The sequence below is a fragment of the Fulmarus glacialis genome, unplaced genomic scaffold (genome assembly GCF_000690835.1).
Source record: "Fulmarus glacialis isolate BGI_N327 unplaced genomic scaffold, ASM69083v1 scaffold14930, whole genome shotgun sequence".
NCBI lineage: Eukaryota > Metazoa > Chordata > Aves > Procellariiformes > Procellariidae > Fulmarus > Fulmarus glacialis.
In genome coordinates, this window is record NW_009188434.1 from 26,588 (window position 1) to 51,041 (window position 24,454).

The 24,454-nt window shown below is 36.6% G+C and overlaps 1 protein-coding gene across 2 annotated transcripts in view; it reads right to left on the reverse strand.

The window, feature by feature from the left end:
• The window catches only part of HEATR5A (HEAT repeat containing 5A), a 53,939-nt gene that overhangs the window by 7,868 nt on the left and 21,617 nt on the right, over positions 1-24,454 (reverse strand). Inside the window, exons 14-29 of one of the 2 annotated variants that reach the window (XM_009578626.1) lie at positions 21,604-21,767; positions 21,311-21,486; positions 19,226-19,331; positions 18,097-18,287; positions 17,482-17,641; positions 16,878-17,067; positions 16,145-16,314; positions 10,924-11,062; positions 9,602-9,781; positions 8,502-8,741; positions 7,601-7,782; positions 5,745-5,813; positions 5,144-5,323; positions 2,884-3,118; positions 2,185-2,433; positions 386-513 (exon numbers count right to left, since the gene is read on the reverse strand). In XM_009578626.1, the coding sequence (XP_009576921.1) occupies positions 386-513; positions 2,185-2,433; positions 2,884-3,118; positions 5,144-5,323; positions 5,745-5,813; positions 7,601-7,782; positions 8,502-8,741; positions 9,602-9,781; positions 10,924-11,062; positions 16,145-16,314; positions 16,878-17,067; positions 17,482-17,641; positions 18,097-18,287; positions 19,226-19,331; positions 21,311-21,486; positions 21,604-21,767 (2,759 nt within the window). Of the gene's footprint in view, positions 1-385; positions 514-2,184; positions 2,434-2,883; positions 3,119-5,143; positions 5,324-5,744; positions 5,814-7,600; positions 7,783-8,501; positions 8,742-9,601; positions 9,812-10,923; positions 11,063-16,144; positions 16,315-16,877; positions 17,068-17,481; positions 17,642-18,096; positions 18,288-19,225; positions 19,332-21,310; positions 21,487-21,603; positions 21,768-24,454 lie in introns of both variants that reach the window. The other variant, XM_009578619.1, reaches the window with a different exon arrangement.

Here is a 24,454-nt window from a genome sequence, read left to right on the forward strand (position 1 = left end):
CCCCCCCCAATGCCACTGCTTTTGTCCAGTTTCCTTTTATCATCTTCAGTATTTACAACAGAATTAATTGAACTGTCTCTTGACAGAGATAGTAAGAGAACTTTTTTTCCTGGAATTCTGTCTTTACCTGGCTCTCATCTTACTCATCTAATTACCCCTTCCTGACGAAATGTCCTCAAGTTCTCTGCCCCTCACTGTCTTCTTACAGGTTCCATGTTGTGCTCTTTTTCTCTCCTCCCTCTACAGCCTTGGATTTTGGTAAAGCATATAATTCACCTACTACTTATGTGTTGAAGATTCCTGGATATACAATAGAGAGTAGAGATACTGTTCAAACCAAAATCATGCCTTAATTCTGGGGAGCTTTTCATCATTAAGACATTACCTGATCACCACCTATTTTAGACCTTGGCCATGGAACGTCAAAGAGCGCCTGTAGGGCACGTAAGCAGGCAATAATGTTCTCCATGGCTGCATCGGATCGAGGAGAGCAGAGAAATTCCACACTAATTCCTGTAAGCATCAGAAGAAAAAACCCATATGAGCTTGAAATTCTAAGAAGTAATTTTGTCAATTGCTAAGTAACCTAACTAGGTTGAGCAGACATAGAAATAGCATTTGCATTTTGTATTAAGTGAATTCATCTTCTATTGCTAATATCTTGGGGCAAGAACTCTATTTCCCTCAAAACAATGAATGAACTTCAGCTTCTAGACAGTATAAGACATGATTATAACTGGCTATTAACATAAATAAATAAAAAAACAGAGCAATTTCTGAGTAAAACACTGAACTCCAGGTCCAATGAATAGGCAGACAATTCATAATGAGTATATAGCAGAATATTTGCCTAATCACACTTATTTATGTAATAGAAGGAAATAATGAAGAAAGTAATAATAGTTCACAAACTCAAAGGCTGAGGCTTTATCTTCCCATTTTACAAAAATGCTAAAGATCGCAGCTACCGCAATTGGATCACCAGCAATAAGTAAATCACATGAAGCCTAAGGTTGCAAATCCTAGAGCAGATAAAAACAATCACTTTTTTCTGAGCTTTCAGGACTCCTCAGATGACTTTTTATGACACTGGAGATAAAATTCATAAACTGTGATCCATATTCTCATCCCAGTTGTACAGCTGTAATTCCAAAATGTGTGATGACTTGGGAAACTGATCAATGTACGCTAAAGAATAGCTGTGCACAAAAAGTATCTGTGTTTTAAAATTCTTTCCGTTTCTCTGTAGGAAGTGACAATGAACAAGTGGAATATGTTCAGAAGCAGAATAAACAAGCCAGGCATCCATGGTAAAGTATATGAAATTTGAAGCACTAATCCAGTAGTATAGGAAGCAGGGGAAATGAGCAGTTTTTGTGTCAGAGGTCCCACTTTTAACTGAGGGAGCAATGGAGTTCAAAAGGAAGCTGGCTCTGTGCAGGAAGACTGGGATTCAAAAGAAGCCATACGCATCTGGGTCATACAAACCCATTCCAAAAAGTGATTACAAAAGAAGGATACAAAAGAGAGACCAAAGAAAAAAAATACAACCAGAAATGCCTGATTGTGTAAATTTAGAGAACTGGGACTGAATTCAACTGCCTGATTAGCGTCTGCAGTAGTGGAGGCTTAAACAGAGCTCTATGTGAACTTAAGAAAACACTTTTGTACTGTGAGGGTGACCAAGCATGGTACACGTTGCCCAGAGAGGTTGTGGAGTCTCCATCCATGGAGATACTCAAAAGCCATCTGGACACAGTCCTGGGCAACTAGGTGGCCCTGCTTGAGCAGCGGATGGTGGACAAGATGACCTCCATAAGTCCCTTCCAACCTACACGCTATTCTGGTTGATGTAAAACTGTACTTCAGTGGTATTAAACCGTACACTCTGTAATTGTAGTGCTACAACCATGATAAAATCTACCCTTGAACTTCATACGCAGAGCAGTAAGCACTTGTTTAGGACTTGTTTAGCTCACACTGAGTGTTTTTTCTATCTGGGAAAACACTCTACAGTTTTCTCACTAGGACCTGAAATTCTTCTGACTGTATATTATTCTAAGAGATGCAATATTCAATGATGCAGTGAAATGTGAATAATTAAATATTTGTTTGCTAACAGTTTTATCCATTAAAAATGACATTTTGGGTTACAGCATCTAGACAGATTATGCACTCACTAACCCAAGATAAGATGAAATCTGTCAGTATTCACATCCTCGGGAGATTTCACCAAGGGCCTGGTAGAAGAATCTTGACACATTGTAGTTGGGGTGACAGGTCTAGAGAGATTAGTAACTCCTTCATCTGGATCAACAACGATGAAACCTGTGCTAGTAAGCCATAATGCTGTAGCATAAAGTATCAATGCCCAGGAGTTGTAGTAATGAGGTCTGGCATTTTCAATTGTCTCTGCTGTATAAAATGTACCACCTGCAAGAAGAGAAGTTTCAGTTTTACAGATGTAATTTATTTTCAATTACCATATTTTCTCATTCTTATAAAAGGGGATTCTTCTTTTTATTGAAATTATATTTATCGTATTTTACGTATGACTTTTTTTTTTTTTTTTAAATTTTCAGTATTAAAATTCAGGCTAATGAAGGCACTTCATTTAGACTTATTTGGATAGAATCCAATACAATTGCCTTTCTCTTCTTTCAACCATAAAATTACCCAACAAACAAGAATACCAGACAAACTACTTCTCACATCAGTGAAACCTCTGTTCTCAAAAGCAGTCTTTATCTTTAGATAGGTACACAAGTATGCATATTCTCTATACAATTTAATCTTACTGTGATCTTAACAAAAGTCAGCTAGGACATTAATGATGTGCACTTACAAGTGACCTATGAAAATACAATTGATTTGCCTTCTTACCTTCAGCAGGTAGTTGAGATGCATATTCTGAAGGCAAAGTTAAGAGAGCAAAATCCTGAAGTGCAGCAAGCCAGAGCTTGCTCAGTGTTGCAAGATCTGCCTGTACTAAGTCCAGAAGTCCGCTGGCTGAAGATGATGTATCTCTGTAGCTTTCTTCTGCAGAGTTTGCAATTTTTAAACAATGATTGTGTGCATCACTTAGATTTTTCTGCTTTTCAACTGCAACTATGTAAACCTGTTTATATATTTGGAGAGAGATATACAAATATAAATACTTGGAAAACTACTGTGATCATTAGCATGGCTGCCTGTTGAATGGGCATGAGGTTTCCTAGAATCTATTCCCCGCTTCAAGTCCAGTAGGCATGGGTGAACAAGCACTTATTTTCTAAACCTTCTGAATCCACTCACCTAGCTAATCTTGATGCAAGAGTCCCAATAAAGGGAAACCTACTAAAATTCCTAAACATAGCTGCAGTTAACTTTCCTTACTTGTCCACTTCAGCTTCCAACCATTAAACACTGTTATAGTTATAGCCACAAGACTGAAGAACTTATTATCAAATAATAAACCTATAATCATAATCATGAACCCACAGTCAAATCATTCCTAAATCTTCTTTTAACTGAAAGGACATATTGCACTTGCAACCAACTTCTCAAAACTATGTATTACTCTGTGTTAGCAGTAAAGAATGAAGAGTACAGTCGTGCATCATTTGTGAACTTTGGGTGTTACCATCAATAGGGTAACTTCAATGCAAGAAGGTTAATTTCCCTAGATGCCTCTCTAGTTATCGAAAAAGATAGGCTTGAGAATGTTTCACACCAGCAACGCTCTTTAGTCTCTCCAAAATGCTCCTGGAGGGAAGCTCTTCTCCTCAACTATGAAGGAGACATAGGAGACCAGTTCAACTAATCTAAAGTTAGCTTTTGTGAGTCTCCTGCGATTATGATTTCTGTCCCTTTTTCAAGCCTGCTAGTTGTATGGGTTGACCCAGGTCAGCAACTAAGCACCCATCAAACCCCTCTCTCACTCCTCCCCACAACAGGATGGGGGAATTCCTTCAAATTCTGGAAACAAGAAATAGGTAAGATCCTAAGTGAGAAGGAACCGCCTAGGGCTTAAGTGAAATATTTGTAAATTACAGGTCACAAAAGCTTATCCCCAGTTTACTTTGTCATAGTTTGTCATACTGGAGATCCAGTAGAAAGTTATAGAGAGTTTGATTTGAAGACTTCCAGTGATCTTAATTATAGACTGGAACAATCTACAGATCTTAACTTCTTGTAGTTGAGCCTCACATCTAGTCTGAATTTTGTCTCAGCTTCTGACCAGTGATAGGTTATTTTTATATACCATTAAAAATCTTTCCTCCATATAATAATTTTAAATTCATCACAGTACCTTATCTTTTTCTGAATAGATTAGACTGATCTACTTAAACCTCTCAGTATAAGCACGTTTTCAAGATTTTTATTCCCACTTGCTAGCTTTTCTCCAATGGCTTTCCTATTTTGCCAGTATCCTTTCTCAAGTATGGACACCAGAGGTTGGTATGTTTTTCTGCAAATGTTCACAAAAAAGCTATCTAGTGCCTGCTTTCTTCTTTAAAATAGTTCCCTGGTAATATGCAGAAATATCATATTAACTACATAACATGCTCATATTTAGCTGGCTATCAACCATCAGCATCCAAGGTCATTATCAGTGCTTTCTAAGACACATCTTCTAGAGATTACATACATTGTTCACATTTTTTATTTTTAAATATCTAACCTTGCATTTACATGTACTAAAACAGGCATTCACGTGAGCTGACTTTAAGGCAGTTAGCCAATGCAGTACTGAATTGACATTGTTAACTTACAAGAACTACCTGTAAGAAATTAAATGCCAATGGACAATGAGAAAAATTACACCTATTTAAAATGGTACGTTCAGTGGACCATCACCATAGCCATTTATACCATGCCAATTTAAAATGAATATTGAAATATTAGAACATGTTAAGAAATTAATATTTCTTAAGTACTAGACATATTTCTTAATGTATAGTATAATACAAACAGTTTAACTAGCAGTCCTTTTGTCAAGTTTGCCAAGTTCATGTACTGTTTAGAGGTATCAAAACAAAGCAAAGGACCAGCAACTTCTATTTAATGAAGCATGTAAGAAATTCCTGAAACCATTCTGTCTGAAAGGTTCTAACTCACCTACCAGATATCAAGAATATCATTACAGAGCTGTTACACTAACCTCTGCCCAAGCCTTAAGCACAGCCAGCATCTCCATAGTTGAGGTGCTTTCATTATATTGTTGACTTTGTGCTTCTTTCCCAGCCTGCACCTTTACCAAAGAGGATACAAGCAACTGGTGAACCCTCCGAAGGTCATTAAGATCACTTACAACACCACTTGCTATCCAGGCACTGCATACCTAGTGTTGTAAAACAGAAATAATGAGAAACACGAGCCAAACACCACTGGACACTCTTTTTTCCATCTGTAAAATTATGAAAACCAGACTTAATTTCTACTGAGATACAGTTACTCTCAGATAATAATCCATGTTGAATCACATTACAATTTAGAATACATATGTAATGAAAGCCAAAAACATTAGAGGGATGTCATAAATAACCGCCAAAGTATTAACTGCTACAAAGTTTCTCAAAAGATTTTAAAGTGCATAAAATCTTTCAATTGTTATAATATAGAGGTACCATGGGTGATGTTACTTTGTGTGCATTGAGGATTTGAGGCTAGATGATTTATTTCCTTTTTCTTGTGTGGCGTATCAAGCAAAAAGGAAATTTCAGAGTGCCTATTACCTAAGACTTCTGACTTTCAACACTTGCCTGACATGCTTTTGCTGTGACATCAGGAGGAGTTTCGGGAGCAAAGGCAGGCCTAAGTGCTGCTCCAACCTAAAGAGAAGTTATACAACATTTAATACATGATGAACAATTAACTAAATAATTACTTTTCATAAGCAGGCTTTGTTGTAGTTTTCCTTTATAAAGCATAGTTTCCCTTTCATTTTTCCACAGACTGTTTCAGTGAGGTTAAAGAGCAGGGAGACAGTTGCAGTCATACTTTTATTGTTTTGTTTTGCTTACACTGAAGACATGGTTCTCTTTGAGAGGGGTCTTCAAAGTTGATTCTGTTTTTTGCACAGTCTAAAACTGAAACGGAAACCTCTTCCCTCCTGAACTCTTGACTTGATGAGAAGCCGTCAAAAGAAAATACAATGTTCCAAACCATGAAAGACTTGCAAGACACCTAATGAGTGACATTTCCTTACTCATTCCTTACTCAGAAAGAATACAGATCTAAGGAAACAAACAGCTGAAGTTGGTCAACTTTGCAAAGTGAAAGAAGGGGAGAGCACAAACCGCACTTGCCTAATAAAGAACACACAAACATATACTTACCAGGTTGCAGAGATTTCACCTCCTCTCACTGTTGAAAGCTATTTCACTAAAGGCTAATGAAAATTTCCCGTGCTGCTTTAGCTGATATCTGAAAACTCAGACTTAAGTCTGATGCTCTTTGGGATGAAAGTAAAGAGTGTAGTACAAGTACTACAAATACAGGTTCATGAAAATAAGTTAAAAGGACTTGTTTTTAATGACAATTAATGACAGTTTCTTAAGACCCCCTAAAGCTCAGACTTCATTTAAGGAACTTCTGAACAAGATTTCAGGAAACAATTACTTAAGTCTGGAAAATCTACATCCATCTATTTCTGGTTATTGTTATGGAAAAAAAATTGACAAGAAAAAGACTAGATATTTGACAGCTTCACATCTCTTCAACTTCTACGAAACAGTTGATGAGAAGATCTATGCATAGTATTTACAGAAACACTTTAAGGGTAGTGAAGGTTAAAAGGAGAATTATTACTACTTGTGACCTGCTTGACAGTTTTGGACAGCAACGACAGATAGTGCATTTTTTTTTCCCCTTGGTAGTTCCAGACTAGATCAAGGCACTTCTTTCCCACAAAGAAATGCCAGTAGAATAGAATTCTAATGGCAAAAGCAAGATCAAAGTGGGTTAGGATGTCTTCAGTGTCAGGATCTCTCCATTTCTGTGAGAGAAAGCAATCTGACTTATTCAATGCCTGCTAGAAATTGAAGAATGGGAGCCAGGTGAGGCTTAACACAGCTGCCTGTTATATTTAACACAAGTGCAGTCTGGGATGCAAAATGATCAGGACACCTTTTCTGTAAGTCTCAACCAAGACTAACTGAAATAGACCTTGTGAGTACAATCCATGCTTTTACCTCCTCTAGCTTATTTATTGACCAAGATCTCCTAGTGTGATCTCTGGTGTGCAAAGGCTACTTATTTCTAAGCAGAGTTTTAAGTGATAGTTGTTCCTAATATTGCTTATAATACTTCCGCACTTTGAAACCAATGCTTTCCAAAAAAACCTCAATGTTCTATTTTCTTTCTGCTGTATTCAAATAGGGAAGAGGGCAAAATGCTGAAACTTGAAAAACTTTGGGTTAAAACATTGACCAACGGAAAAGATGCTTTCTAAGGAAGTTAAGTCTGAAGAAATTAATAGTTTCAGTAACAAACTAACTGAAACCCACCTCTAGCAATACACACTGCAAAAAGCAGACTCTCTTAGTGATTAACTGTAACTCTAAACTTTTCAAAGTTATTTGAAAGCAATGGTGCTTTTCAAAGCAATGGTGCTTACATTGGCTTGATATTGCTCCAGAATTACATGACCTGGAAACTCTGGTTCTGGAACAGCTGCAAATTTCCGAACAACAATTAGCAATGTCTGAAGCCCAGAAAGACGAAGTTGATCACTGTGATCTGTGGCAGCCATAAAAGCCATACGAATCAAGTCAGCTAAATGCAATACCAAAAAGTCATCTGAAGAGAAAACAGAAATTAAAAAAGAAAACAGTTTTATTAAGTTTAGCTTTAGACATATTTTATAAGACTGCTACCAACATTTTCAAAATGTAAATTTTACATTTTATCTTACCACGTATCAAGGAGTCACTTAAGGCAGCTTACACATAGAACAATCTTACTTGGACATCTTATGTTAGCTGATCTAGGCTCTTTTCCATTTGAATGTAAAAAAAAAAGTACTTAGAATAAAGCATAAATATCTTTATGTACGAGGCAGATTTTCTAAAAAAGAATTCTGAGGAAAACACCTCCAGATAAACAATCAGAGGTACTGAAAATTGCCACTGTGTTTCTACTGGTAATTATGCAAATTATGGAAAGGAAAAAAGTGGAGGTTTTTAGTCATACTCCCAGATACCAAACTGTGATGTTGTAGGCTGGTGCCAGCTATCACTTCTGATTGCCAATGCTATGCAGAAACAATGGCTTCCTACACGTATGTCATGGTACTGTAACCAGGAAAGTGAGTGTAAATGCTGCAGTGATATGCCAATATTTCGGCAAATAAAAACTGCCCTACACCTTAATAAATACAGGCTTCTAATCAGAGTAATAAAGGTTTCGACGATTACAAACAAAAAATTTATGATTAATTTCATTAAGATGCAAACAGCTAACATTTATTTTAAGCATACTGTGCATTCTGTGAAATTCTTTCAGTGCTTATCACATACCTCTTGAATCACGTTGTTTTCTTTCCTGAGCCAAAGTTATATCAAAATGTGCACTGCCTGCATTTTCACACTGGCTTATAATTTTACAAACACACTCTGCAGCAAAAACTCTGGTAGACCATCGTGGATTACTGAAAGGATGGAACCTCTCATCGCTGTCAGACGTTAATACAGATGCATCATCCGCTTTGGCAGTTTCCTCTTCTTGAGTGGTACCTACTGAAGCTACTGTATTGAAATCTGTATTTAGGACACGGGAGAAAAAAAAAGAAGTAGTGTAATTAATATTCTTTCTTACTGTAACTGAAAACAACAGAAGGACTCATAAGAGAATCTCTTCAAAGTCCATCTCTAGCCTCCAACTCATTATGACTCCCTTCAACTTTGGTGTCTTAAAGTAAATGCTAGAATTAAAAATAAAATGTAACAAAACTGTCTGCATTTGGTTGATATTACTTGCTGGAAGACAAGATCAATACCACAAAAGTAAATGAAGAACTGCAGTGAAAGAAGCGAAAGAAAAAAAACCCTTTTAAAATAAGTGTGACACAATAGAAGCTAGTACCTTTCCAAATCAAAAAATCTAAATCCAAGAAGTTTTTCTCCTGGACTGCAGGTAAAAGAAAAGAAATTCCGCCCCCCCAATATTCAGCACAGTAATTAATTTTATCTGCTCAGGAGTTTCATTATGATATAGTAGGTCTGCATCATTCCTATTATTAATAGAAGAGAGGGTCTGAATATTTTTCTTGTAGGTACTTGCACAGGATGCACAAGCTCAAATGTATTCTGCATTTCCATTTCTGATACGGAAATGAGTTAACATTAGGACTATAAATCAACAAGAATATGAACAGGCAAGACATACTAAAATGTTTACAAAAACTTGTTCAATAGGGAAAAGGCAACCAGAAGGGAGAAAGTCATATTCCTTCTGAAAGAACTAAGTTAAAGGGTCCAGTGTTTCAATATGAAGGACAATAATACACTTCATAAATGTGAAACATTCAAGAAACAAGAATACTTTCCCTCAGTGGCATACTGTGCTGCTGCAGGACTTCTTTTTATTGTGTTCTCAGATACAGTGTATTAGGACTTACCAGCTGAGGCAGCAAGAACATCTTTACAAAGCTTCAGCCAAAAAGAGAGCTTTTCAACTGCCATTGAAGTAAGCATATGAGTCAGAGTCTCTTTGATATCGTGGCACAATCTTTGATCCAATTCTTTGTCCAGCAAGCCCAGCAATGCCCCCTCCAGGCCTATTTCTCTGATGTTAACATCTGCTAAGAACAAAGTCTGTGAGCTGAATGCTGTACATCACAAAACTGCAGTAATGACCACAGAAACCCCACTGAAGGTTGCACACAGAGTATCTTGTGAACAACAAGTATCTAGCCCTGAAATACTTTCAAAATCATAGTATTAATAGCTTTAATACCATGTCTAAATCATCTGAGTACAAAACAAACTTTGAACTTTTACAGAAACATACTAACAACAGGAAGAAAGTTATCCCAAGGAACAAAAAAGAATCCTACTCTGAGTTTCACAGCATTACCATCACCATAGCATCTGAGCTCCTGAAAAAAAATTATCTTTGGCCATCTGATTCCTCACACTGACTCATAAGGTAATAGTAAGACAATGTTTTAACTTGAAAGGGAAGTTAAAATTATTCTCCAACAAAGCTCAACACCAGACACATGGAAATAACTTGTTAAATGAATATGACCAGTTTTTATTTGCCCAATATTACCAATTTTAAAAATCAGCAATTTTACAAAATGGCTACAGTCTGTCTTTTCTGAAAATTTCCAAATGAGCTTGAACTGAGATCCAAAGTGAAATAATTTATTACCACTGTCCCCTCACAGGAAGGCACAGGACAATGAACTAGTGATCATTCTCAGGCCTTTTAGGAAAAACCCCAAACCTTTAGGAAGTTAAAAATTCTAAGGACCCCAGCTGATCATTACTTAACTAGTTCTCCAAAGAGGTAAACAGAAACTTTCTTAAACAGGTTTTGTACACCTTCCCTCAATGACAGATTTTTAATTTAAGAAGAGATTTATGTGGGAAAATAAAATTATGAATATGCATGTAGAATGCAGGACTATGAAGCAGTTACTACAACAGTTACTGGCTAGATAGGCTTAGGTTCCTCTGGAACTCCACTTGCATTTTTTCATTTAGTGACCCTTACTGTCTATAGTATATGAAAAGCAATAGTATCTTAATTTTAGCACTAAGAAAGGATTTCGATGCTTCCATAATTTGGTACTATATAGAGAACTGAAGCAGAAAACCTTTTTGAGTTAAAGATTTCAAGAACGTAGCGAAGTTTTCATATCCATAGGAGAGTGTGTTTAAAATTCACTATCAATGTGTCAAGCTCTTTGATCTCAAAACTTCAGTACGTTACCTGGAGTAAAATCTTCTCTGCTCTCTTTAACTAATGCAACAGCATATTCTGATACCTCAGCAGCTTCTCTTTGCACAAGTTGACGTAAGCAAGCTACCACTGCACGTCTCAATAATAAGTATGAGCTACAGAGATTGACCTGAAACATGCAAGAAGAAACAGTAAGATGGCTAACAAACCTTTATAGCAAGTAAAGCCTCATTAAGGCCGTATTTTCTGAATAATTGCAGTTATGACAAATCTGTGAAGTCATAAGCACGTAATTGATGCTATTTTTGCTCAGCGTTTGTTTTTTTTTTTTTTAACCCCAAATGAAATGTTTTGCAACTCCTGTAATCAATTTTAACATATCAGTACTTTTAACATTTTCTCTCCAAAGGTAATTTATAAGACTGGTTTGGGGCTGGATCCAACTCCCACCGATATCGGTAAAAAGACCCCCATTAACTTCAATGACAGCTGAATTGTGGTCTCAATGAATAATTAACTCTATTATTTGACTACAGGATATATATAATGGGCTTGAAAACTCAGTGCAAGAGAAAATTACTCAAATCATCCTCTAACTAGAGAAATGCCAATGTAACCAAGGGTGAGAGAGTCAATCACGCTTTAGTAAATCTGAAGTCCATGCATAAAAGGAAGTTTAAAAGAAAAGGCAAAGAAAACACTGCTGCAATTTCATCGCAAAAAATATTATATACTCAGATTACATTAAATTACGTTTTAGAGGAGGTGAGAGGAAGGGTGAGAGTTACTGGTGAATGTGTCACACTGAGACAAGTCAGCTCTCCTGAGCAGTTTCTAGCAAAAAAGTTTATAGCATCACCATATTTTAACACCACCAAGCCAGTGTTTGTTTTTTATACTGAAAAATACATGATAACAGATTCATTATTACAGGAATAAGGAAAAACACTTAAAAAACCCAAGACAGCCTCAAGGGTTTTTTGCTAGAGTGGAGCTTTCTGAGTTTTATTTGCTTGCTTTCAATTTTAAGAACATTCTGAAGGAGATACATTGAACCAGCTGTGTGGCCAGGCAAGATGGCTACACCAATATTTATGCAGCTTCTTTTGAATTAAGCTTAGGTAATCATCAAAAAAGTTATTCTCTACACTAAGCAATTGTGTACCCCTAGCTGTCACCATCCTTAAAATAGAGCTGAGTGTCTGCTGCAGGGAAACCTTGCAGTAAGCTCATGCTCCTCATTTGCCAGCAACAAGTCAATATATGTTAGTCAAAATGACTAATACATATTAGTTAATACACAGTTAAAAAGAACAACCTAGGGACAAAAAGAGTAAGTGATACAGAATTTCAGCTTTGTTACATTAACAAAACTAAGCGTCGTCTTCTGAATTTCTGTGCATGCACATGAATCCACAATACTCAGAATTACATATTTAATACACACAGATATACTCTGTGCATAATTCTTCTCAAAGAAAAGAAACCTGACTCAGTAAGTATGTCTGCAAGATACTTTAACTGAAACTTTAAAAACAACAAGTGAGGCTTTTAATGCAACATTTATGCAAGCAGGCTACACATTCTACTTCAAGTTGGACATGCATAAATTGCATGCTCATTTTTAATAGGGAAAAAACAGAGGATCCAATTCAGGCCTACTGAATAATGCAAGATGCACGTTTTTCATCTCTCTCATTCTCCCACAGGGACAGGACTAAATAAAAGACACAAAATGCAAGCATCACATACAAACTTAAATGAACAAACAGTTCCCTTTCTGTGCTTAACATGTTAAAAACAAAATTATGCTCACTAAGCACATAAATGAAATGTATGTCTGCCATCTGCAGAAAGTTAGGAACGGTCTGGTTAGCATGACAATCAAATATCACTTGACATGCTAAAAGAAATTAAATTAAAATGGTTAAAATGAAAAGATAAAAGATGAAATAAAAAACACCACTGCAAACTGCAAAAGTTTAGGATTAACAAGGCACAGGGACCTACCAACACAGAATTATCCAACAAGATTTCCTGCACAAAAACAAATGACAAACCAGTCATGACAAAACCAAAATACAGATATCACAGTGATACCAACCACACATGGAGACCATTACATGTAAATTCAGCATATATTAAAATTCAGAATCTCATCTCAAACACACCAAAACCCTAATTTGCTTAGTTCATTTATCTTACGTTTAATGTTGAACACACTTAAATTGCAAGCCAGCTGCCCGTAAAATTAGTACTTAAGCAGTACCGAGACAACAGCACAGCATAGTTATTGACATTGTATACTTATTGTGTTTCAAAGTATCTTTAATGTCTTGCAGCTGAAAACCGGTGTTCACTACATCATAAGGTTACACAGATAAGCTCTTTATAAGTCTATGCTCACCTAAGTTAACTTTAGAGCTAATGTTAGACATGATTAAAAGCGTATTGGATATGCTGGAGCTCCACCAGAGCCAATAATTTAATTGACAGGATAAGCATTACTGTTAGATGCAAAGCCCAGTGAAAAAAGATCCAATTGACAAACAAGGAATACTTTCAGAAGCTGAAGAAGGGAAGCTAGATAATGACAGGCACATGTACACAATTAAAAAAAAAAACCAAAATAACCAAACCAAACCAAAACAAAAAAATGAGCCAGTAAGCTGTGTATCCATTGCCTGAGTCATGTTTTGTTAGTGCTAGCACAGTCACAAACTGAATGGTCTAAATTCTTTGGGGACCTGAACCATCTCATGCTCTAGTGGGTGGGAAGACAGCAGAGGAGGCAGCTTGCAGCTGCTCACAGCAACTGTGTTGCCATCCCTAATGCTACATTGGGGAAGGGGAAAGAGATAATGTCTATTTCAGAATTTTAAAAAGGCATGTTTGAAGACACAGAAATTTTCCGGAAACCTTGGGGAAAAAGGGTGGAGAGGGTAGTTGGTTCAAATGTTACTAAAAAAAAAAAAAAAAATTTCATTGCACATTTGTTTTCCAGATTTTGAGTGAGAATTTATGTTTCTTATGGACAGAAGGGGAGAAGATAGCTTATCTGACCACAGATTCTTTGCCTTGCCTGGTTTTCTGCCTTAAATAAAGAATGCAGTGGTGAATATCCACAGTGTCTAGTGCCCAGCTTTTATACTCTACTTCCCCTTAAGACTTCAAAACATGTTGCAAAGGAGGACAGTCACACCTTGTTCTCCACTTGCAGAAATTTAAACTCATGGAGAATGACTTGCAGAGGGTCACCTTGCAAGCCAACAACAGAGTCAAGAGTAGATTTCAGGTCCAGTCCAACAGTTTATTCTGCTGCCCTAGTGAGATGGTGATTTAGTGGGTGGAAACTACACGGATGGATGGTGCGTTTTACAAATGCAGAAGTCTGCTTGCACAATGATCTTCTCACAGCCCTGCAAAGCACACCTCAAACCTGCTTTGTTTATGACACTCTTGAGAGATGTATTGATGTTTACTGAATTGTCAGTATCAGCAACATTGGCCGTAGTTCTGTAACAACTTCATGAGAATGAGAAAAGTTCATCCAGGTAAGACCACTGACTTTGGTGGACTTCTTCCCCATGAAGCTCACAATCATTTCTGGGGTAGAGGTGAACACACACGTGTACAGATGCACGAACACATACACTCAAGCCATGAACCATGCTTCTTCTTAACTGAGTAATTTAATATTATAAAGTTCATAAAGTACTGCATGAAGTACTTTGAGACAACTTGTAAAAACAATAAAAATCAGACAGATTTTTATACAGCAGAATGCACTCGCAAGCAGTTCAGAAGGCCACAATTTCTACAGAATGTGCTCATCTTGTAAAGGGGAAGCAGAAACTGGGCAAAAAAAGACAAGACAACTTTATCTCGACATTCTCTTTTATACTAGGTACTTGCTATTAGTTAGAGAGATCATACCGTACATGGAAGCAGACTGTACATGGACTTACATATGATACCAAATGCTAATACATCCTCTGAGCAAGAGAGTGACTTATATGATTAGTTGTGATTTTATCACTATAAGAAAAACTGTGTTTTACCCAGAGAAAAGAAAATCATAGCTGGTATATGTTAAAAGAAAGAACACTTCAGATGAGTTCCAGTTCTTCTGCAACTACTATATCCATGCCTAACACAATGTGAGGCTGAAAGAGCTTCTCCTTCAATTTTTCCTGACTCCCACAATCATGTTTCTAGTCAAACTGAATAAAGATAAATGGAAGGAATCTAAACTTTATACAAAATCAATATATGGTTACTATCGATATACAAGTGCTACCCAGGGGAAGATGTGAATAAGAACTGTGTTAAGATAGTCAAGAGAGATCAAAAAAAACCCACCATACTTTATCGTCTGTCGTTTTTTGTTTCCCTCTGATTTACACGGAGACTAGATGGTCTTATTTAAAAAAACAAACAAACAAACAAAAAAACACCAAACAAACAAAAAAAAAACCTAGCTAGCCCCTGAAAACCCACCAAGGCTAATAAATACCAGAAAATTATTTTTGCTCTCTTCATAGAACTAAGTGCTTCAGAACAGCAGCTATTCAAAGAGAGAGACACTTTGGGGGTGGGAATAAACAAAAAAAAACCCAGCAAACAAACACACCCCTCCCCTTTGTCAAATAGAGCTGAAAAAGAGTTTTATTCATTTTTTCCAAAGACCTAGTTTGACTATTACTTATGTAAGTGTCAGAAATTTTTATACTGACTGCCAAGAAGTCAGTACACAAGCATTAGAGCTACAGAAATTACAAAATAGAGAAATCTACAATTTTTCACCATCATGAAAAAACAAACCCAAACAAAACAATTCTCAGTAATTAGTACACACAAATTTTTTTTAATCAATCCTTCATCTAAGACATAAAAAGCAGTAGAGGAAAAAAACTGGCCAACATAAAATAGCTGGTAAAAATCCAGTACAAAGTTGTAATGGACGGTATACCCTGCCAGACAACTGGCCTTAATAAGAGCAGCAGAATGCACTTGCAAACAGTTCAGAAGGCCAAGATTTCTACCAAATGTGCTCATCTTGTAAAGGGGAAGCAGAAACTGGGCAAAAATTTGAAAAAAACAGAGAATACTTGCCTGTAGGAAGATATGAAACACCTCACCCCTACACAATGATCAGTTTCTCTAGTTAAAGAAGCATCTGCGTTTTTTAAGTGTTTCTGAACAAAATGTTTTAAAATACAAGGATATAGACTAGTAAACGTATACTCACACATAGGCAGCTTACAAGGCTAGACAAGTTGACATGTCGAGGAGCAAACATGTGAAGCTGTTGAAGGCAAGAGATGGCTTGAGCCTGAACAAGGCAGTCGGGATTATCCTGCATCACTGCACAGCCCAGAAGGCAGGAAGTTCTTAAGGCTGAAACTGTCATACTGCTGCCTATATTCAGAAGAAAAAAGGTTTTTGTTTTTAAAACATCAACTTTTTTTTTTTCAAAACATGATAACTTGTCTTTTTCCCAAGCCACCCATAACTCTCATTCTCTTGAAGGATCCTTTCTATATCTGTGTATATATTCAGATATCAATGAGTAACCGTCACATTGCTCTCTGGAAATTTCAGTGTCCAGCTATCTAAAAGTTGATTTAGACGCAAATTTTAAATGTCTGTATCACAACTAAGACATAGACTGGCTCCTAACTCTTGAAATACGAATACCTTCTGTTTTCATGCTAAATGTAAGGTTTTTCAGCCCGAAGCAAGGCTTGGAGAACCAGTTCAAACAAAGGAAAAGATGTCAAAAACAGACACTATTTTTGGAAAACTAGCAGTCATGTCATCTTGACTGCATAAACTCATGGCCTGTGAAATACTGTCTTACAATTAGGAAAAAAACTTAGCATGCACTTATTTGCTTATAAAATTTGAATTACACATTCAAACAATGTTTAGCAATTTTGTTGCTAAACCAAACAAAGCTGACACTATTGTATGTTGCATACCTTGCAACTCAGGGCCCAGTGTGGTAATAAGTGCATTTAAACAACGACCAAGGCTTTGGTGTACTTCAGCGTAAGCAGGAGGCACAGTCAACAACAACATGAGAACAAGAGATAAGGTAGGTTCCACATGCACATGATACAAGGGGCCAGCTAAGTCTACTATCAGTGACAGAGAGTGTAGTGCCCATGCCTGTAAAATAAGAGAAGCAGTCATGTAATGTCTATGTGATAGAATAAACATATTACCTTTTTAGAATTTGATAGTTCAAGTGACATTCAGTAATTAAGTGTAATAAAAGTTGCACTTTTAGGTTCCAAAGGGACAAATGGAGAGGTTATAGAAAGAAACTTTAAGAACCTGATGCTTAATAAGCCATTTTGAATATTTTACAAGGAACTGTATGTTCTGCAGTAAAAGAACCATTTTAAATTTGTCATTGTTAATTAAAAAAAAAATTAATCTAATAGTAAATTAATTTAATAGCAACTATTATTCCTCAAATACATTCTACTCTGTAAAATTTCTCATAGTTCCATGTGCAAGAACAAGAGAATTACGAAAAAACACTACAACAGAGTTGCTGAAACATATCATGACAAGTACCTGTACATCAGGAGAAGTACCGTCCTGAGATAAAGTATAAAGGATTCCAACACATGCATTCAGGTGCTGAGTAGAACCTATTCCTCCTAGGTACCTATACAGACATCCCAGAGCCAAAGAATGACCTGTTCTTGATACCACATCCCTAGCAGATTTTAGCCTATTAATTATAAGGAAAGAAAGCTGTTAGTGTAATCACCAAGACTGATACTATGTAATAAGCACATCTACAAATGGAATTTCTAGCATATAATTAGCAAAATATTTTATTAGACATTGTTATATTGCCAAAATTCTAAGTTCATTTATCTTCTCTTATCTGAAGGAAGTAGCAAAAATATTTTAGGTATGTTTAAATGATGTTGCTAGAACTGCAGCCAATTTAATCTATTTGAAAACCTACATGCTTACTTAGACAATCGTCTTAAAGATCAGCAAAATTAAGAAATACATGCAGAAGTCAGGCAGTGTTTTTTCCTGTTAATTTCTGAAGCGACATCAAATACCTGAAGGAAACCAGCTTTTAAAAATTATTATCATAATAGGGGCCAGGTAGATTTCTCAAACATTTTTATAAACTCAACCAGTAACTTACCACAGTTTTTTTTAACTTACTTGTCAAAACTGACTTGTGCTAATCCAGCAGTGAAGGCACTGTCAGAAACCACCTGTGCCAACCTTGCCAAACACTCCGCAGCTGCACATCTTAGGAGTGGATTATTGCTTTCCAAGGCACCCATTACCAATGTCAGGGCAGACCTTCTAACTTCTTCTGGACCTAAACTTCCCTTGCAGTTAGCCAAGTGCTAAAAATAGATATCAAATACATTAAACAGCAAGACAGTATAGTAACCAGAATGTGTTTTTCTGTCGGTCATGCAAAAATTACAAGACCTGTAGAAGGAATTTCATTTTCTTCCCCTTTTACCTGAGGAATTCCTCTATTTTTATTTGCTGTTTCATGAGTTAGAAGTCTAACTCCTGATAAGTGTATATCACAGCACAACATTATAATATCAACATTCTGATTTTAAGAAATACTGGATAGATTGCAGTAAAACACAATAAACCAACACACTAGCATAAAATTCAGGAAATAATATCAAGAAGAAAACCAGCGAAAACAGAATAATGACACAAAGAAAAATCCCAGTCCAAAAAAAGAGTATTAAAAAAAGCTACAGCAGTTATCTGTTTTGCGTATTAAATATGCCCCAAATACAAATATTGTACAATGAAAGGTCTTGCCTATTGTGAAAACATTTTGCCTTAGTTTGAGGAAAGCCTAAGAAGGGAAGAATGAAAAATGCACACGAACAGAGGAAAATACAAACAAACCATCAGGGAAAAGCAACAAACAGCAGATAGTTATGAGATTACTTTATTTTACCAATTGTGATAAAGACAGAAATGATACAAACAGAATTTTTCCATATGTCTCCTATTTGAATGACACTAGTATGGACGACAGTATACTACAGTGTACTAGAATGGGTTTCCCTAACCCTTAACATAAAAAAAAAAAGGGAAAAATTAAACTGTGACTCTTCAGCACTTAAGAAAAGTGTGACATCACAAAAAAAAAAAAAATTATCACAGAAAAAAACAGGACTGATCTTCACCTTGGCTGTTAATCAAAATAAGAACTTCTGTGTAGACACATTTGAACAGATGCCATGTTTCAGTAACAAAAAGAGAGAGAAACAAAGGAGAGAAACAAAGGAGAGAAACAAAGGAGATTTACCTTTAAGGAAGTAGAAAAGGCTGACATAACATTAAGTTGTACTGTTTGTTGCCGTGATCCTTTTGTTTGCTTTATGGAATTCAACAACTGTTCTAACACCTGGAGCCTTAAACAAAAACAGAAAAGAAACCACAGAATTAAAAACTAAGGAAACAAATCAAGCTTTTTTTTTTTTTTTTTTTTTTTAAATTTTAAAACACAAAACAAAGCCTATATAAGATAGAAACAGAGGTAGAACAAATCTATTACCCTAACTCTTGAGCATTTACCTTCAACTGGCATCCCTGTTTACTACAAAAAAATTTTGTATTCCATATTAGAATAGGTAATTACCCTACAAACATGAACTTTTTGCCTTTGTTTCCTTATAACATATGTATTCACAGATAATTACTTATGTCTAAGTAGCATTAGAGAGATGCTATTAAAAGGAACTGTGTACGGGAATGATGCATTTTGGCTTACAACTGAGAAAGGAGAGAAAAGAAAGGGAAAGGAAAGGAAAATGCAGTTATCTGCAGCAATTAGTTCAGGTCTTGAGAAACAGGTGAAGAAAACCAACCAGCAACCTGGTGACAGTAGGGACAAAAAGCCCCGACAAACAGAAAAAAAAACCCGCACAGAAAAAAGCAGTGAAGACATCAAGACTGAGGACTTGCATGCTAAGTACTCACATCCCTTACAGGAAATTACAAAACCATCACCACCTATAATGATCATGATCTGAGGTCTAACTACAGTTGGCTTTGAAAATAGAAAATTGTTTAAATTAAAAATAATTGATTTGCTCTAATGCTGCATTCAAGAAAATTACCAGCAGCACACAGAATAAGCAACAGCATGCAAAAATCTTGAGGAATTTCATGCTTCAGCAATCAGTGTGCTTACAAATGTGAAACAAATGAAAATGCCACGTGTGCAGCAGGAAGATACATACACACACACACAAACCCAAAAGAAGTCTGTGATCACTTTCAAGCATTCTTGCACCTTGACAGAACTGTGTTTAAGACACGCACTCTTGTTTCTTCTAATCCACTTTTTATAAAGAATGAGGCAGGATAAGGGTTAAATTTTACTACAGCTTCCTACCCCTTTTGTCCCTCTTTGGTTCTAAGGCATTTGGTGATTATCTATTAAGCACTATAATAATTGTGTAATATCTCTTAACATAACTTCTATTTTGATCTGGCTATCATAGAATCATAGAATCATTAAGGTTGGAAAAGACCTCTAAGATCATCGAGTCCAACCGTCAACCCAACACCACCATGCCCACTAAACCATGTCCCTAAGTGCCTCATCTACACGTCTTTTAAATACTTCCAGGGATGGTGACTCCACCACTTCCCTGGGCAGCCTGTTCCAAGGCCTGACCACTCTTTCAGTAAAGAAGTTTTTCCTAATGTCCAATCTAAACCTCCCTTGGCGCAACTTGAGGCCATTTCCTCTCGTCCTATCGCTGGTTACTTGGGAGAAGAGACCAACCCCCACCTCGCTACAACCTCCTTTCAGGTAGTTGTAGAGCGCGATGAGGTCTCCCCTCAGCCTCCTCTTCTCCAGGCTGAACAGCCCCAGTTCCCTCAGCCGCTCCTCATAAGACTTGTTCTCTAGACCCTTCACCAGCTTCGTTGCCCGTCTCTGGACACTCTCCAGCACCTCAGTGTCCTTCTTGTAGTGAGGGGCCCAAAACTGAACACAGGGCCGAGTACAGGGGCACGATTGTTTCCCTACTCCTGCTGGCCACACTATTTCTGATACAGGCCAGGATGCCATTGGCCTTCTTGGCCACCTGGGTAACTTTTACTCCGGGCAGCTTTCGAAACAGAACATTATTTTTCTTGGTCAGCAGAATTTATTATAATGACAGTAACCTCTTATTGGATTGCCTTTTCATTGTCAGTAACTTTAAACACAAAGTCTAATAATTTGTTAGTCTGAATTATATTATTCAGATGGCTTACAGAATTCACTTATACAACTCATTATTTTTCCAGAATTGTTTTCTTCGGTGTTCAATTTCAAACACTGTGACCATCTTCTAGTATCTCCCAAATTCCCCAAAAGTTACAGTTACTACTTTACCTGTGAGATTCTGCTACATGAGAAAACATAACTCCAAAAAGACGAGTTGCTGCACTGATAACAGACAATACAGGAGGTAGTGGTTTAGGTACTGAATCACCTTTTGCAACTTTCTCATAAATTGAGTGAGGGTCATACTCCAGGCTGCCGCCAGCTATGCTGTTACCTAAAAGGAGCTGTAAGAAGGAAAAAAGCGATAGCCATATTTTTGACCAAGTCAAAACCAGCACTGACCCAAATAACTAGAACTATATGAAAATATAATACCACCATTATACTAGATCAAAAAGTACCTGCTCTTCGATAAATCGGTGGTCAGTCTCCTGCAGTAAGGGACCGAGCAAAAGGAGATCATTCTCATGACAAAGGGATGGAAGCAAGAATGTAGAGGCATCGATCTGGCTATCTGGGACAGTCAAGTCAGCCACTAACTCTTTTAGAACAGCACAGAAGCTTCCTTCAAATTAAAAAATATTCAAAATTTTTGGTTAATTACTTGCCACAAGCAACTTTGGAGCAAGATATTTATACTGAAATAGCAACATCCATCGAACATTTTCCTTAAGCCTTCAAATAGTTAATTGGAGAACACTCTCACTACAGGGGAAACAACAGAGCACTACCTAAGATAAGCAAACTAAGCACATACAGCAATCTAGAAGCTGAAAAACAGAGACCTTTACCTTTACAGAAGGCATAATGCCATACAACTGCTAATCCAGTAAGTTAGTTACATTTACAATTAAAGTAGAGCAAAAAAGACAAGTTACAAGCACAGACATATTTCTACTACAAATTTCCTGAAAATTAATGCAGTAAAATGTGTTATATAACCATGCAGGAATACTTGGACTTGGCAAGCAGATGCAGTTTAAAACATCCGTAAGTTTGATAAATAACCAAAAGCTGCAGAATGTACTCCCCTATTTCAGGAGTTTGCACTCAAAAAGCAAAGCATGAGGAATTTACTGTAGGTTACATTACTTTCACATATTTTTGTACACAATATTTCAGACAAGATTGTGCATTATACATGAACAACAACATTAGGCATTCCGAGTCAGACTACTTTAGGTTATTAAAACAGTCCCTGCAGTGAGAGAACATCTCCAGTTCTGAACCACATGTGATGAAAAAAGTCTGGCTTATCTGATAAGCAAGTTGTGTTGAAAAACACTGCAGAACTGATCTTAAAGAATATACACACTCTTTATGCAAATATTAAATAAGAATTTAGCTCCAGAGCGTTAAGATTGCGAAGTCAAGTCCTCATGAATTGGGACATATCAGCATTAAGGGGGGCTTAATTCCACATATCCAGTTCTTTGCATTCAGCTTTGTTGTTAGATGATCACACAACTACGCGTTTGCACTAAAGTTGTAATTTTTCAACACAGAGAAGTTCCAAAAAGTGGGACAACACAGTTGTCAGCACCTCATGAGCACAAGCAGAACCATTTGTGTAGCTGGAGCTGGTAGGTGCAACCAGCTATTTTACCCTTCCTGAATCCTGAATCTGTTCGGAGAAAGCTGACTTCCTCCTCCTACCCCCCAAACTCCTGTCCCCATCAGCCTCTCTCCCCTGCATGCATCTGTTGCTTTGCCTGCCTCCCTAATTAGCAAGTATGTCATTTTTCCCACAATGCTTAACTCAAATCTAAATGTAAAAGGTTAGCACTATCAAATATATTCCAAGATGCACAGATAGTGTGTGAAAGGGACAGAAATTGAGTCTCTTTAAAAAACACAATAATTAAAAACAACAACTAGAAACTGCTCTTTCATTAATTATTATAGATCATAGTAAAAAAAAAATTTGAAAAATCCCCTTTCTATGAAAACAGCTTCTCAAATAAAATTTAATGGAGATACTCAGTAATTTTTAACCAAATTGACACTTATTTTAGTCCCAGACACTTGGCCATCCTCAACATGTCAAATAATACTACTCCAATGTAAAGCAGTTCAAAATTTTGAGCCAGAATGCTGTTCCAGCATTCTAGCTATTCATCTCATCCTATTAAGAAAGAGAAGTGAATGCTTGTATTCAATTTTATGGTTTAGACAGTGGAACGTAACAAGCACAAAAAGCTGAAGAATGAAAAGAACCCTAATGAGTTGTCTGACAAAACACATTAATTGCAGACCACAGAAAACATCAACAAATCTAATAATCAAAATTTAAACTACTGAAATGACTTGTGTGAAATTATCAAATTAGACATTATAATAATTAAAATGTTTATATTAACTCAAAGGAAATAGTGAGTTGAGTTTTAGCCTCAAAAACATGAGTACATCAGCATCCCAAACTAATGACACGTGAAAATGATCAAGAGTATAAATAATCATCTTAGAAACAGAACATGCTTTACCCAGCCTAACAAGTTCATACTTTGTATCAGCTAAATTGCAAAATCTTAACCATTCACACATCACAGAAGACAGCACCTAGAACATGCTAAGTGTTTTTCACTGATGCTCAAGTTAACCCAATACATTCTTCTCATATCTGCCATTTCCGAAATAATGCAAAAAATCATCTACTACTCATGTACACCCACAGCCAAACATCCGTATTCTATAAAACATTGCCCCTGCAATAAAAGAACCAAAGAAATAACTTGCTGTAAAGGAGATGTCATTTTCAATCTTTTCAGTCCAAGTCACAAATGAATATTATACACCATGCTTCAAGTGTTATATACAGACTTCTAATGTGACAACAGCTTTAAGGCAAAGGTCAGGGATTTGTCTTTATGAAGATTCACTTAGCAGTTACCACTAGATGGAGCAGATTATTTGAGTAAGGATTCCCTCCATGATACAGAGGACAACAGCCAATTCAGTGGCTGGCTGGCCCATATTCTCTCTGCCCTGATGAAATACCCTGATGAAATTCTTTTTACAACTGTCAAACACTCTGGTTCCTTATTTCAGTCCATACAGTACTCTACCGCTATATTCACGTGACAATTTAAAGATGACAAAGGTATTTAATGTTTTAGTTGAACTGTTAGACCTGTCTAACTACAGTGCATAGTTATTGGATTAGAGGATTAGATTTTAAAAACTGCTAGTTACGTTCTGCTACAGAAAAGTGAGCCTATCCCCAGATTTTTTTGAAATTTGTCTTTAAATACA